The 15,784-nt window shown below is 35.3% G+C and overlaps 1 protein-coding gene across 2 annotated transcripts; it reads right to left on the bottom strand.

Moving 5' to 3' along the window:
* Nucleotides 1-964: 964 nt before the first annotated feature.
* On the bottom strand, nucleotides 965-14,983 carry LOC140792330 (mitotic spindle checkpoint protein MAD1). 2 transcript variants are annotated; one of them, XM_073143270.1, is made up of 17 exons: nucleotides 14,586-14,983; nucleotides 13,937-14,036; nucleotides 13,385-13,545; nucleotides 12,028-12,225; nucleotides 11,855-11,947; nucleotides 11,204-11,326; nucleotides 8,221-8,468; nucleotides 7,787-7,958; nucleotides 6,305-6,400; nucleotides 6,021-6,224; nucleotides 4,927-5,089; nucleotides 3,904-3,991; nucleotides 3,746-3,815; nucleotides 3,057-3,185; nucleotides 2,939-2,977; nucleotides 2,451-2,557; nucleotides 965-1,214 (listed from the first exon to the last, which is right to left on the bottom strand). In XM_073143270.1, the coding sequence occupies exons 1-16, from the start codon at nucleotides 14,790-14,792 to the stop codon at nucleotides 2,468-2,470; spliced, it is 2,181 nt and encodes a 726-aa protein (XP_072999371.1). In that variant the 5' UTR covers nucleotides 14,793-14,983; the 3' UTR covers nucleotides 965-1,214; nucleotides 2,451-2,467. The 2 variants fall into 2 exon arrangements, with proteins under 2 accessions (XP_072999371.1, XP_072999372.1); XM_073143271.1 differs by lacking the exon at nucleotides 965-1,214 and adding an exon at nucleotides 2,167-2,346.
* Between the last annotated feature and the right edge of the window lie 801 nt (nucleotides 14,984-15,784).

The following is a 15,784-nucleotide window of genomic DNA, read 5'->3' as shown; positions in this document are numbered from 1 at the left end:
AAGTCAACCGCGCTATCGAATCATCAACCGAGTCGAGTCGTTGAGTTAAAGTTATTAAACAACTAAATAATATTTTCTATAATATTATTTAAAATTGGAGTTGAACGCATAACTTTAATAATAAAAAGATACCTACCAACTATACTAAATTTATTGATTAGTTTGACCATCAGTTTGTGTTTACCATGTGTTCCTCTCCAAAGTTCTTTAATGCTTCTCTTTTCACTTTGAAAATGTTGAGATTTCTGTGGCATACTATATAGTACTAAGAGCATGTTAAAAGAACACACTTCTTCTAAAATAAGCTTTCTTATTTTAGTTTAGTAAGTATACCAATTTATTATTCTCTGTCCTCTTATTTTACATAATTTTTAGAAACTAATTTAGTAATAATCTAGAATTGCTATTTTGCACTTAAATTAGATAAAACCTAATTACGACTATTTTAATATTAACTTTATGTCATATTACTTCTTATACTAGCATTTATGCAATAGATTTGCTTATACTAATATTAGTTATCTTCTTTTGGTCTTAAAAATTAAGATGCTAGTTCTAAGCGGTTCAGTTTGAGATTTATATGGGATCGGCCCCTAAATATGTTATCATAGCATCATTGCAGCGTGTTCATACACCTAGCAGCAATGCAACATAACTTCGAGCTATCCAGGAAAAATCAGAAGGCTAAAGCAAGGGTATGAAAACTATTGTCCGCTAAAATAAAAAGTTGTTCTCTAAATTTGAAAAGTAAATTTGGATCCAAGTCGACATGGATCCAAAAACAAGTTAGATTCTTCTCTCAGAAGAATGATAAAAAAAGAAATTTAATTACTTAAGCAATACATGTCGATTCAAAATGAGTATTGTAGACTAGACTGAAAAAACTCCCCCAGGAAGAACCCACCGGTAGCAGTTGTGCCACACTCAACTAACCCAAACTAGCAAAGTAGCAAGTCTTCAAGGATTTACATTCAAATGGGACACATTTTTATATAAAAATAGTTGCAGCGCATAGAGGGCACATTAAACATGAGGGGCAGATCGAATTTACAAGACCCAATTCCCTAGATCAAAATCATATATCCTGACCTTCATAATGGTATAAAAAATTACAAATAGATCTATCAATTCTTGTCATTGTTGAAGTCCTCGTACATGTTGCCGTAGCATACGATTCTTCCTCTATAAACTTTCAAATCCATTCTACTGTCCAACTGTATGAAGTGAAAAGAACAAATTAGATGAACATTATGATAATGCCAATAGCCTTTTCTGAATATTATGCTTTTCCCTCTTGGCGCGCTCTATAGTAATGCTTTAGAAGTAAACTGTCTGGACAATCGAAATAGTGGCATCCATAAATTAGGAAGCCATTCCCCTGATTATATATATGCGGCAATTATGGCTCAGCAACACAAACATAATATGACTTCAGTTCCAGTACCACATTTTGTATGCACAAACTAGATAAAAAAAATAACTAGTAGTAGTCAGACGTACGTATGTATACAAGTGCTTACATATCTAGTCTACAATATGGATAACATTGTCTTCCTCATGTATGCCTTATGTAGCTTGATTTGCCTAGGCCCTATGTGGATGCAGCTTATGGGGTGCAGGAAGGGACCATATCCACATAAGCAGCTACAATAAGGGGAGCCGCATTTTTAAAAAACACTGCTCCAACAACTTCATGAAAGACCAATTTTACTGAAACAGAAGTGCCTAGGCATACAAGATGCCGTGAACACATAGGCGGTCGCATTTATAATGGCTGAGCTGTTTGTCACTTGATCCAATATTGCCCAGCAAGAACTAATGAGCAACATGCTGACATTTATAATGGTTCTTCAAGGCTCTCCAATCAAAGATTAATATATGATGCACTACAATAAACAAACCAACAGATGGAAGATCATCACTATTCAATAGGTTCCTTGATAAATATTCAGAAATAAGAAGTGAATGAAGTCTAACAGAATGAAACCACTTGAGTACAATCCATGGACCGAGTTGAAAAAGAGAAGAGATGAGAAAGATGGTCTTTTCTCTATATTTCTCCTCTCAAAATCAAGCAGATTTCAGTCTTATAACTATCAATTATTTTATTTGATTAACAAAATACAACTGAAAGGAGAGTTTACCAATAGAAGGTAGAAATGAACCTTTTGCTTTTCAATGATTCTCTCGCGACCATAGATGTATATTAATTCTACCATTGAGCAAAATTTTAGTGTGCCACAGTTTTTTGCCGAACACTGGTCACACCAGGAAATAAAAGGCTAAACCACAAAAAGATGAGGAGAAAAGAAACTACAGTGTGGTGTGACCGATTTTGATTGTTCCCTGAAATTAATAGGAATAAACTAAAGGAGCAATATCTTGATGGTATATACATTGTTTCATAGAAAGTATAGCAATAATAAACTAAAATGAGCAATATCCAATACCATTGTCATCCTGATTGTTAACTTAATGTGCGCTTGTTGAATGACTCCATGGTCAAGTTAGCTGTGAAGGCAGGTATTGAATTCATCTTTCTTATGAATATCTCTACCTGTAAAATAGAAAAAGCTTAGACTAGCAACTTATTATTCTGCAGTTAACTTGCCTTCAAATTTGCATGAGGTGTCACAAAGGTAAAATTACAATCAATAAGGCATAGCAAAAGGAGTCCTACAACTGAGAAACAAAACATACATGGCAACTGGAGTCAAAATATTCTGATCACAACAGAACCATCTCAAAAACTATATAGTTGGAAAAAGGTTTGGGTGACATGCATGAGAGTACAGATAATATATAGTTCAATTGACTGTCCCAAAAATCATCAGTAAATATTTGCCTTCTCTGAGTGCATGTGCACAGCTAAAAAATATATAGTTATACTCCATAAAAAGAATTAATACTAGTATGATTAAAGAAAACACACAAGCACCTGATGAGAAATTTCAGGCTGGGAAGTGTAATCATTAACCTGTAACAGCAAAGGACCAAATAAGAGTCAAAGAAGAATCTGTGAAACATATTTAACACGTTTGATGAGTTCATCCTACCAGAATGTTAGTACTCCCTGATTCATATTCAAATTCAAGCTTTTCATCATCACTTAGTGCATAGACAGATTGCAGTGTAAATCGTGTCACTGGGATACCATTAGGTCGTTGTTGGTCATCCATGACAATCTAAAAGAACATAGTAAACATCAGGATGCATGGTTTCTCATCCAAAACAAATGTTAATGTGCAAACAGTATCTAATGCAATTATGTACCTACTATTAGCTCAGAAAACAGCATGCTAGTATATTCTAAGTGGACAACTTTTATTCTACAATCATAGGTAATATAGCAAATTGTTAAAGCAAGGGACCTTTTAATAAAGTTTATCCAAGAACTGAAAATTTTAGCGAATGTAGACAAGCCCAGATAATTTATAAGGCTTTAGCACAATCAAATTTATGTATTTCTTTTCTGTTTCTTAGTCCTTTCATGTGTCTTTTGTAAATTGGAGGCTTCTGATCACTAATCATTCTACAAGATATTATAATGGGATTGTTGCTGGGAATGGAGACCTATCCGGCTATCTCTTTCAACAAAAAGTAGAGAAAAGCCCAGAAGCTCTTTCAAGGAACTACATACAAAAACTCGTCAGGATGTGGACCAAGCTAATTTGAAAGCAGGAAAAAAGGAACCAGATTGAGGACCTCAACTTTTCAACTAGATGGCATAGACATATGACAATACCTTATAACCAAAAAGTGAGCAACAAGCCCTCCGGAAAACTGAGATTTTCTCTGCAAAAACTGCCTTGTACCTGTTTCATGATCGCATGCAAAAGTTAACATAGCTAATGGCAAGAATTTTGGTATTCCCAAAGTCCATAGAGACTAATCACCAGTTACCTCTCTTCACGTTTCTCAAGTACTGCAATTTGACCTTTGAGTTGTACTAGCTTTTCTGGTATGTTTGCATCCATCGTGTTTCCAGCATCTAGTATTGCATTTGATTTCATTAGATTCATAAACTCAACTTTAGTTTTGCATAAAGAATTATGCAGATCTCTAAAACGGTAAAAATTAGTCAGAAAAGAAATGGATTCTCCGATTAAACAAGAAGTCAGTCAAAACATAAGCCTACACCATTGAAATACATCTCCAGTGTGAAAAAGAATAAAATATTACCTCAGATGGATGATCGCAATGGCCTAGATTCTAGTACTACAAAATTTACCAGTTATTCTTTGCAAGCTTCTGCACTGCAAGTACTACTCAAGTATCATGTTTGTAGTTCTGTTGGAACTTGGATACACATCAACATGACACACTAATAACTTTAAAAGAGCATGGCCAACCAAGGCAAACATATACAAGGTATTACACACTATTATTGTCCTAACCATCAACATTTATTTGCCTAAGAGTGACATGAATTTGGCAACTGACAATATGAAGTATTTATTTGAGATTCCATATTCGATGCTTGGTGTATTACTATTTAGACCAACCTAAAGAAGTACCCAATTCGATCTCAGTTCTAGTAAACAAAATCGACGGTTTCAATACAAAATAGGACCAAGAAGATCATTCCTAGATGAAAATTTTGGCAAGGAGTAGTTCTACAACAAAGTGGTAGAAAACTAAGTCTGCCATTTGTATATGATTTAAATCAATATAAGTCTTGATAAATGTTTAGGTTGAGTATCTTGTATCTTTTAGTTTCTGTTAATTGATTGATCATAAAAAAGAGCATTGATTGATCATAAACAAGGCCTAAAGCTGCCTGTGAACTCCAGAAATCATGAAACAAGGCAAAGTACGAGAACACTGGAGTAATTAGTTGCGACTGAAAATCCACGAGGAGATACAAATAAAGGAAAAAGGAACTCCAAACATTTATATGAGAAAAAGAACAAGAGGTCACACTACCTGACTGTCCTTTCAATTCTTCAACTGCCTGCAACTTTTCCTGTGTTTTCTTCAGTTCAGCTCTTAGCGCTTCTATAGTATGTTTGGCTTCATTGTCAACTGCCAGGGTGTTCACCATTCTCAATACTTTTGTGTTTGCTGAAGAGTAATCACCATGACCTAACTATTGACATATAACTTTTGATCAATACAATTGAATTATGGTTTAACAGACTAAGGATGGCGGTGCAAATATGCAATTGCCTTAAATTCAATGGAAACATATTCGAAGTATAAGCTGCATGATCTAATATATGATTTAAAGACTACTTGAGGCACATTTGAAGATGATGAAAAACTTTATTCATTTTTTCAAATAATTAGAAAATTCTTCAAATTGAAATTGCTGGAAGAGCAATGCATCTGTAACAAATAAAGAAAAAAAATAACATAACAACTAGAGCCTGTGTACATGTAAACTTTGTTTTTTTCATGTTCCTCATAATGCCCCCAATTAATCTCAATAATCCTCAAACAAATAATGAGAAATAGAACCTAATTAACATAATATCCATTGTCAAAAGCCACATTAGTGACTATGATCTAGATTCAACTTGATACAAAATTCATCAAACATAAGAGTACATATATAGAATGTGAAACAATGTTATGCTACACAAAATACTCTACTATGATTTCTCCATATGTGATTCCAAAAATAAAAGCATTTTGGGCATAAACTGATGAAGGATTGAAGCCTAGATTAAAGTTGGGTCTTAGGGTTCTGTTTACTAGATCCATTGCATTGTTAAATCTCACCAAAGATCATAAGTATATTCTTTGTATTCAAGTATGGTTGTTTATCTCATTTAATCATAAACATAGGTGGAAGCTTTCCGGCTAGAAAGTAATGATAATAGGCTTTCATAAAGCTTCTGAAATAAGTATGGAAGTTTCAAAAGCTAATTCACAAAAAATAAAAAGTAATTCTGACGGTAATGCATGTCACAGAAGAATTCCATAGATGTTTTTTCTGTGATAAGATAAAGTGATAAACACCATCAGAGATACAAATGGAAAATGAAATAATGGAAACAGGAATAACTGTAAGATACCTTTGACTCTAGTAAGGCAATCTCAGAATGCAAGCGATCACCCTCTCGCTCCAAGGACTTCACTTTTCTTGCTTCAACACTAAGTTTCTCATTCATAAGTTTTAGTTCCTCTTGTTGACGACTAATTAGCTCTCTTTGTTCGTGTAAACTACTCTCCAATTGTCCAATATTATGTTCCTTTTTGGCAAGAATTGATTCCAGATCCTGTGATTCCAAATGAAGTAGAAGAGGAAGAGGTTGCAGAGCAAAATTATCAGTGACAGTGTAACAGAAAGTTGTCTAACCTTAACCAAGGCTTCATCTGGATGACCCGCCTTCTGATTATTCAACATAGAAAGATCCTTCCTTAGCCTGTCTCTTTCCTCACTAACTGAAGAAAGCTGTTATTCACAAGATGAAAGATTTAAAAAAAAAAAACAATAGTAAAATTTATCTTGCACATATATTCCTAGAATATTCCAAGTCAACATCGACCATATACTAGCAGTAAATAAAAGAGTAGGAAAAAATAGTCAATAGAATACAAAACTAATATGTTAGTTAGCACAAGGACATACACCAAGATATTGCAAATTATAAAGTAAAAAAAGTAGAAAACTACCATAGGAATCAAGCAAATAATTTATTTGCTAGCTGACACTTTAGGCAGAAAAGGTCTTTTCCCAACAGCCCTCACTATCAGGTATCATCATGGAGGGAAAAACAGGGCTTATTAACTATTGTAAATTTCCTTCCAATGATGCAAGATTGAAAGAAGAGAAGATGCTGCTTCTATTTATGCAAAAATTGTGTATTTGAAGGTTAAAGGAACTGAAGAGGCATAGCCTCAGAATAATGGAACACGATACTGTCAGAGAAGTTTAGCACAGAAATGTAAGACCTTTTTTTTTAGAACTTTGCTAATTTGTTCATACGATCTGGACGAAAGCAAACCACTAGTGGAATCAAGGAAGGTGGAGACAGTAGAGTGGGGAGTGAAAACACCAATGCAGCAGAGAATGACCGCATCACAAAATGAAGACAGACAGACTACCAAGTGCAAGGAAAAAGTTGTTTCACCAAAATGCGGTCTTATTCCCTTTCAAACAGTAGACTTTTCGACCATGATCAGTAGCTGAGCCCCTCTAACGAGCAGGTGAACCACCTTGTGTGAGAATATTCCTTACTTCTTTGATGGCTCTAACATAACCAAACCCACCCCAACACCATCGGTTCCAGTGAACCCTGTGTCAGCAATGAAACTTCAAACCAAACCATGGTCTAGGTTTTAATACCCAAGATCATTATCTAGCATATTCTCCAATTTCAATGACCGAAGCTAATATGATAGATGTTGAAATAAGTAAATCTGCATATAACACCTATATCTATGTGAGTTTGTAATCCAAACCCTCTTTGTCAGTACTTGCTTGTCATGGCCAACCTTTTCTACAATGAGCAAGAAACAAACTGCTCTTAGATTTTTCGACAGAATTCTACAGTCCTGGGTAACTACACCATAGGCAATTGAAGTAAACTTTTCATTCCATCCAATCAAACTTGTTAAGCTTAACCTTACCTACGGCAAGGCATCTTGCTATTGGATTTTGAGAGTTCATCAAGTTTTTGACCAACCCTCAAGTTAGTCAGATTAATGTTTCAGTTTTTCCAATATACCCTATCTGACAGTGGATGCAAACAGCAAGTATTATTATATTTAGACAAAGAAATTAGCCAGATGGCTTGTGATATATAATTCTCAGCAGAAACCTAAGAGCATATATTACCATGAGTTCAAGCCGCTTCACTTCCAGAGCAGCACTTTCGGCTCTCTCTTTAGTTAGAGCAGATTCATTTTCAGCATGTTGTTTACTAAGATCAGCATATTCTAGAGTAACCTCCAATTCCTTCAAGCGTGCACTTACCTCTCCAACTTTAAGCATATTTTCAATTGCTTCCCTAGTGCAAATACAGAAAGATTGATTGAGATGTATCAGCAGCTAATACAAGGAAAAGCAACAAGTATAATAATCTGCAGATATTAAACTATATGACAGTATAATAACAGCAAACATACTGAATGTCAATCATTCTAAAAACCAAACCAGTCTCCTTGTCTATCATACATAAAGTTTGTTAAATTCAAAGATGAAAACCACACATTATTACACAGGAAAATGAGACTGAATTACTGAAACAATGTTAAAAGTCAAAGACATACCTTTGCAAGTCTGCAAACTTTTTTGGTATATCATCATAACATGACACATCAGGTATCTCGTTTAGCAAAGTTTTCCAGGACATTAGTTCAAGCTCTAATTTTTGTGCCTTAGCTTGGATCTCCTGCAAATTAGATAGTTCTCTTTCTGCCCTCTCCCGGCGTCCCTTTTCCTCCAATAGTTTTTCCTTCAGTAATTCGTTGTTCACATGAGAAGATTTCAACCTCCTGGCTTCTTGTACTTCCTTTTCCTGGAACCAAGTATTAATAGATTGCTAAAAAACTTGTTCACAAATACTCTATTTCTCATCAAATACTTCAACCTTACATGCAAATTGACCAGAACTTTATATTAAAATATTGTGTTTAAAGTATGAGGCATAGATAAGGAAATTGTCGGGGCAAAAGAATAAAGCTGAGACTAATGCTTATCAGAAACCAGAATTAGGCATAACCTCTATCTATCACTTAAAGTTTCAACTTTCTTTTCCTTTCTTCAAAAACAAAAGGAGTTGATTCTATAAAAGCTGTACACAGATTAATCATTTAAGATAATTTTAATAAACTTGAGAAATTCATAAATTCCACTTGATCTTTAGGCTTATAGGTATATAGCTAAATTCTGCCGTGGCCCACATCTATCATAGTATACCATCATTGTGATATCTAATTTAAACAATGAAAAAAAAAATATTCATGAAAGAATTTCATGTCCGATAGCAACAATATGAGGCTTTCACCAAAAACTAGGAATTGTCATATCTCATTATCCTGTATTTGTATATCTACATCCGTGCTACATAGCTTCTTTAAAAACTGGAAAAAAAAATCATGTCCAATGCACATGCGACCCCTTCTCCTTCTCTTGCCCGTTTTGCGACGAGGAGGCGACCATGAATTTATTGGCCGAATCATAATCAAAATAGGAATTTGCCCCTATAAAACAAGCCCTTAACCCAAAAATTGCAGGTTTTTACACACCGAAACCCCCCTTCTTCCTTTTTCTCTCTTCTTTCTTTCCCATCAGAGTTACGTCCTTGGATCGAGGCGCCAGAGCACCGTCGGGGCAATCATAGATCGCAACTCAACTTGCCGAAAAATACTCTCCCACCCCATGCAAATTAATTTAAGTCTTATAGGGTAGAATATAAATACCTAATTATTTAAGAATTTGCGATTTCGGCAAAGCTCGTCGACCGATGGCTTCGAGTTGACGTCGCCCCTACTCCGAGAGCTTCATATTGTCGGCCTTGTGCCATGGGTGTCTTATAAAGCAAACCGTCTATCTAGTGGTATGGCAACCATAGCAGCTAATATGTCGGCTTGTACAATGGGCATGGTAGTATATGACGGGCAAGATTCAATTAATCCCTCTATAATGGCATCTAACATCAATTAAAACACAGTAAGGCTCTCTCTTGACTAGGCCTTGTTAGTCTAATCTTCCATATTTAAGATTCCCTATTGTTCTAGTCACCACAAAAATCCTTAATTTTTGTTAGGAGAAAGAGAGTGAAGGATAAGATAAGAGATCAATACTGAAGCACTCACTAATAATCATTTGTGTGAATTGATATTTACTCATGTTTACCAAAGTATAGCAATATCATGTCACTACTGATAATTTACTTGTATATTTTTTTATTTGCTTTTTCTACTTTTGTTTATTAATATTGTGTTGCAATATAAGGTCACTACCAATAATTTACTTGTATATATTTCTATTCGCTTTTTCTACTTTTGTTTATTAATATTGTGTTCTACTTCCTTGCCCTTCTTCCTTAACTTGATTTCTAATTTTCCAATTATCTTCTCTCTCTTTACAATCGATTTTTTTCCTTGCATATAGTGTAGCCTATTAAGAAAATATAAAAGTTTATAAGCATGCCTCGGGATCAAGGCACCCGCTATCTGCTACATAACATGAATCATCTTGCCACCATGTCTCAGCTATGCACTTCTTGGAACATAGCGAAAGATAACATACGTAGTTAGTTGTGGCAGAGGAGAGATGTGGAATCCACCAAAAGGTCCAAAACAAAGATTTTCTTTAAATCCTCAATTATAAAATTACATTTTTTGGGACTTCAATCAATCTATACAAAGATATAACTAGATAACTAGAAGTCTAGAATCACAACTCTTAACAAATTTATAATTCTCACAATAAAATCTACTATCTAGTTGGGACCCATTCATCTTCAAAATCAATGAAAACATAGAAGTGAACTTATCTCCTAATCAAATAAGATTTAGGAGTCCTAATTAAGGAGTTGTTCGGCTAAGAATTAAATCCAGAAAAAATAAATCTAGTTTTTAGCTATAATTTGAATCCAGAAAAATGAAAAGGTAGTGCAAACCTAGTTAACATCACATATCAACCAATCGTTCATAAACTGCATTTCCAAGATACGATGACAACCAAGCCTTTACTCTTAACTAATGGGGTCAGCTATATTAATCCTTCTCCTCCATCCAACTTTAAAAAGTTCAAATTTCAAAATATCTGAGCCAAATCAAGCATCATCATATATTTTCTTATTAATTCCCCCGTACCAGTTTTGCTTCTTATACAGCCTCTATGTAGTATAAGTGTTATGGTAAATTCATTTACTGCCTAGGATTGTTAAAATATTCCTCTCTTCTTGCAGCGGCATTCAAGAAACACTGTAACAGCAATATCATAAACAGATATGGCGCAAGAAAAGAGAAGAAACAATCAGAATTTAGAAAAGACATCGTTAACCACAATCTATTTTAGTATTTTCAATAGAAGTTCTCGGAAGTTCAAAAAATAGAGATACATAATTTATCTGAAAAATTTATCATGAGAATCTTAATATTTGATAGTAAAATAAATAAAATGAAAACCTACGCAGCTAGTTAATAACTTAATATCACCTTATGAAAATATTTGGCTTCAATATAATACCATTTTCTTAAAATTAATTAAAAAAGGGAACCACAAAGAGAGTAAATAGCTCACATAGTTATGAAGCTCCTCCTGCAAAAGCTTCACCAATTTCTGATCCTCTGAAGGAGTTATTTGATAGGATGAAGAAGTGAAACTTGAAAGTCTATGCTCTACTTCACTCTTCTGATGAAGACACTGTCAAAATACCAACACATGTATATGCAATAATGTCATGTTTGAAATTATAATCCCAAACGACGAAAAAAAAGACATATGTAGCTGTTACAAGTTGTGTTCCTTCAGCACAAAGACTAGAAACAACTTTTGTAACTCTGACAGACAACTGACCCACCAACAGGTCTATGTTTCTTTATACCAACACATGTCCAAATACCAATACATGTATATGCAATAATCAATAATGTCATGTTCAAAATTATTATTCAGAAGATAAAGAAAAGGAGCGTGTAGTTGTTATAAGTTGCTTTCCTTAATGATATGTAGCTGTTACAAGTTGTGTTCCTTAATGATAAACATAAATATGAGAAACATCTTTGTAGGACAATTTCTCTGACGGATGTCTGAAACACCGATTGGTCTATGTTTCTTTAAAATGCAAAGGATGACAAACTAGACAAGGGTAGGGCAAAAAGCAATAGAAAATCAGGGTATATAGTACTGTGGTATTCAGGGAGAATGATAACATTAAAATTTAGTAGCTACCTCATCCAGCTGCTCTCTTAAGCCCTTGGACTGCTGTTTTAGTAATTCTACCTCTTGCTCTGAGTTTTCTGCTCTAAGTCTCATCCGTTCAAGCTTGCACAAAATTCATTTTAGCCCAAAAGTCAATAAATAACTGAAAAGAAGTGTAATATAAAGCACGCACTTTGCCTTACATCAGCAATCAATTTAGAGACAGAGAGCTTTGAATCATCTTGCACATATGAGAGCTCTCTTCGGAGGACATTTTGCTCCCTTTCTGAACTTTCAGATAGCCGCTGAAGTCTCCCTTCCAGATCTTTAACTGTCTCCACTGCTGATGCTTTTGATGATTCGGCAATTTTATAAGAATCAGTCTCTTTCTTGAGTTGCACCTGCAGTATCAGAAACCTGTGAATAGTTTTCTGTCGATACAAGAGGAATGCATAAGGAAGCAGAAAACAGAAGCAAGAGAGAACAGAGGAAACAAATCAAATGACTTCGGATCATTTGCTGATCATAGGCTAGAGAATGGGGCTAGCCATCTTCAATGTATAAGTTGATAACTCAGTCAACCATCTTCCAAGAAATGGATCATAACAGGTCCAATATATCATCCAAAAGACCCAATATTTGCTGCTATTTCCAAAATCATTTATACAAGTAAAACTTTCAGCTTCATTCTGGGGTAAAATTAAAACATGCAAGCAGAGAGAAATAATAACCATGTATTTGGAAGAAACTTATAAAGCAAACCGTCCATAGGAATAAACTATGCAGACCTCACAAGCCGAAACCAGATAAATTCCAGGGAAATCAGCCCTGAACTTATTGAGACCATGCTGTTAAGTTTGGCAGAGTTGCCATTTTACATGACAAGCAACAACAGCTAAAGGGTGTGTACATTATGGTACTAATGAAGAAAAAAATATGCTGCAAGCTATCTGCTACAGAGGAAGAGCTAGAGGCTCATCTGGATACTGTAGATGGAAACTAGTAGAATATCATAATATCATAAAGAAAATGACCAAATCGAACAACTAAAAACTCCATCCCATTGAGTAAGTTCCGCAGAAATATAAAAGATGACAAAATTTCTTATTTCCAACCAACAAATAATATAAAGCATTTCTGTTAAACATAGATGCCTAGCTTGACAGTAGGACATGCCTGAAGCTTCTATTAGCTGAACTGCATTACATTCATTGTCAGTGAAATGAAGGATGCTAAAAAATTTTAAAAGAACTTTCAGTGCTCAAAGCACAAATCTAGAGTTTTGCTTATCATATGTACAGGAAAAGACATCAGTTGACTCGAGGCAGAAGACCCACACACAACTGATAGACCTTACCTAACCTATAAAGGTATCAACTCATGATTTGTGAAGATTCATGATTAATGTCCTAGAGCAAAAAAACCCTAAGATACGACAAATTTTAAGCTTGTAGGCATCATTTAATGAGAACATTAATATATTAAACAATAATATGCACACACAAAAAGTTTAACATTCTGACAGCAGAAAAAGAAAGTAACTATTGAATAAATTCATACCTCCAGTTCACTGATCCGTTTGACCTGCCCTCGATATCTTTCCTGAGAATCAGTGACCTCCTTTAGTAAACGTTCTTGCAATGCATGCTCATGCCCTTTCGTTGCTGCTAGTTCTTGTTCTAACAAAGTGAGGTGATCTTGATACTTCTTTCTTTCATTTTCTGTAGCATCAAATACACGATTGCTGATCTTCATTATTAGCTCATACCAGATAGAAAAGAAAAAGAAGAGACCCATTGGTAACACAAGAAAAATGGAAAGTCATTCATTTATATCATCTAAACATAATCATACTGATAAGCAGAGTGTTGCAGATGTGCCATATAAAATTCAATGGACATATAATGTTTTTTCCTTCCAACTTCTAGTAGGGGTAAACTACTAATAAGCTGTTCTGCCAAATAATTTGAAGCCTTTGGCAATTGAAAGAAACAAGCCGCCGTGAAAGCTGATGAACTTTTGCTCCTACTTATTTTCTTTGTATAATGAAACTATAGACTGCTACCAAGTCAAATCATTTATATTTGAACCACTAAAAAAAAAGCACCTTACCACTTTTGTTAAATTGATCATTCAGTGTCTCCAATCTAGCTTGATATTCAAGAACTTGCTTCTCGGCAGTGCTCAGGGCTACAATAAACTCCGATTTAACCTATTAATTGCAAGAAAATGCACGCTTTAATTGGCATTTAGATAGGAAATTTAGCAAAGATTGATTTCAATTTCATTATATATTAAACATTAGATTCATTTCCAAATCAGCTCAAGTGAATTCTTGTAAATCCAGGTTCAAATCTAAACTAATTATAAAGCATAACCAAACAGTGAGTTTCTTCTTCATTTTCCCCCTTGTCTTTGCCTTTTACTAACTAGGAAATAGAGAAACACCAAGATAGCAACTCTTATCAGCCTTTTCGCAAAAGTTAACCACGTTATTAAACTGACTGAATTCTGGAAAACATATAACCTTTTAGTTCATACTAAAGAGGCACTTCGTTGGGAAATAAAAACAAACAATACGTATGCATAAGTAAACTCAACAAAAAGATCTAAAGAGATCACCATCGATCTCAACACTGCACCAAGAGAGTCCAACACATGTGAGAAAACACCGAACAAATAAAATAAAAAAAGATATTTCTGAACGGCAAAACCGGCATATCGAGATCCTACGAGCAAGAAGAGAAGGGAGAGGGGTTACCATCTGACGGCAGTGGTAGGTGCAGACCATCTGATCGGACAGCTCGGCGGAAGACACGGGGGCGGGGTCATCGTAGATCACGAGGCGGCGATCGGAGATGTCGGCAGGGTCGTCGTAGACCACGAGGCGGCGGTCGGAGATGGGGCTCTCGTGGTCTGCGATGGACTCCGCCCTCCGCTTCCTCTGAGGTGGGGTTCGCACTATCATCTTCTCCGAGATCGCTCGTTTCTTGCGATGAGAATCGCGTTAGGGTCTGCCCCCTTCTTGCTCCTAGAGTGACGACGCGGGTCTTGGGTTTCAAACAGAGGGAGCGGAGCGAGATGGCACCTCTACTTTTTGCCAGTTTTGGGAACGGAAGAATTGGTGGGAGCCAATCCACAGGCCCACAGCCCACGGACAAACCTTTTCCTTTTTTCCAAGGAAAGGATAAAATTTGTATTTTAAAAAAAATAACAATCACTGTTATAGAAAGCCCAACAAACTTTGCAAAGGGTAGGGCTGTCAAAATAATCTCTCGAAAATAATTTCAAGCCGAGCTTAATATTTAAAATAGGCTCGAAATAAATTCAAGCCAAGCTTGATCATAAGCCAGCTCTATCAAATAGGCTTGATATATATAAGTAATACTTTATACTATACTATAATTATAATTATGTTATATTCTAAGATTTACTAAACTGAATTGTGTTATGGTCTGACGTTCACTTCCCGATTTGGATCGATTCTAGAAAATTGCCCGCGCAACCGAGGGAAAGCATTCACTAGATATTCTATGGTAATCGAAATATTACGAAACCAAGTGGTCGATCCATAACTTTGTGATCTATGTTTTTAGTATTTATGCCCTTTCGAAGATTATGACTACAACCGGGACGAAAATATATAAAAGTGGGAGTGATGGTGGAAACGACAGGTGGTGGTGATGATAAAGTTAGGGATGATAATAGTGATGAAGGTGGATGGTTTGTAGCGTTTATGGGATAAGGACGAAGAAGGAGAAGGGTCGAGATCCCAAGGAGGAGGTAGGACTCGACAGATGAGGGAGGTTAAAAGATCACCATCATCGAGATGGCGCGTGGCTAGAGCTTGAAGGAAGAGGCTAACATAACAAGTCAAAAATAATAATTATTAATCCTAAAAATAGTGAATTCTCGTCGATCGCATTCGAACAGAGTCGAGCACGTTCAAACGCATATTTT

This window comes from Typha latifolia, chromosome 7, assembly GCF_019914945.1.
Source record: "Typha latifolia isolate L0001 chromosome 7, TyphaL0001v2, whole genome shotgun sequence".
Classification (NCBI taxonomy): domain Eukaryota; kingdom Viridiplantae; phylum Streptophyta; class Magnoliopsida; order Poales; family Typhaceae; genus Typha; species Typha latifolia.
This window is presented reverse-complemented; position numbering and strand designations above follow the sequence as displayed.

Coding starts and splice junctions, on each gene's coding strand:
- LOC140792330 (XM_073143270.1), bottom strand. CDS start 14,792: ATGATAGTGCGAACCCCACCTCAGAGGAAGCGGAGGGCGGAGTCCATC. Junction 3,992..4,926: donor AGAATTGAAAGGACAGTCAG/GTAGTGTGACCT, acceptor ATGCAATACTAG/ATGCTGGAAACACGATGGAT. Junction 2,978..3,056: donor CAGGGAGTACTAACATTCTG/GTAGGATGAACT, acceptor TTGCTGTTACAG/GTTAATGATTACACTTCCCA.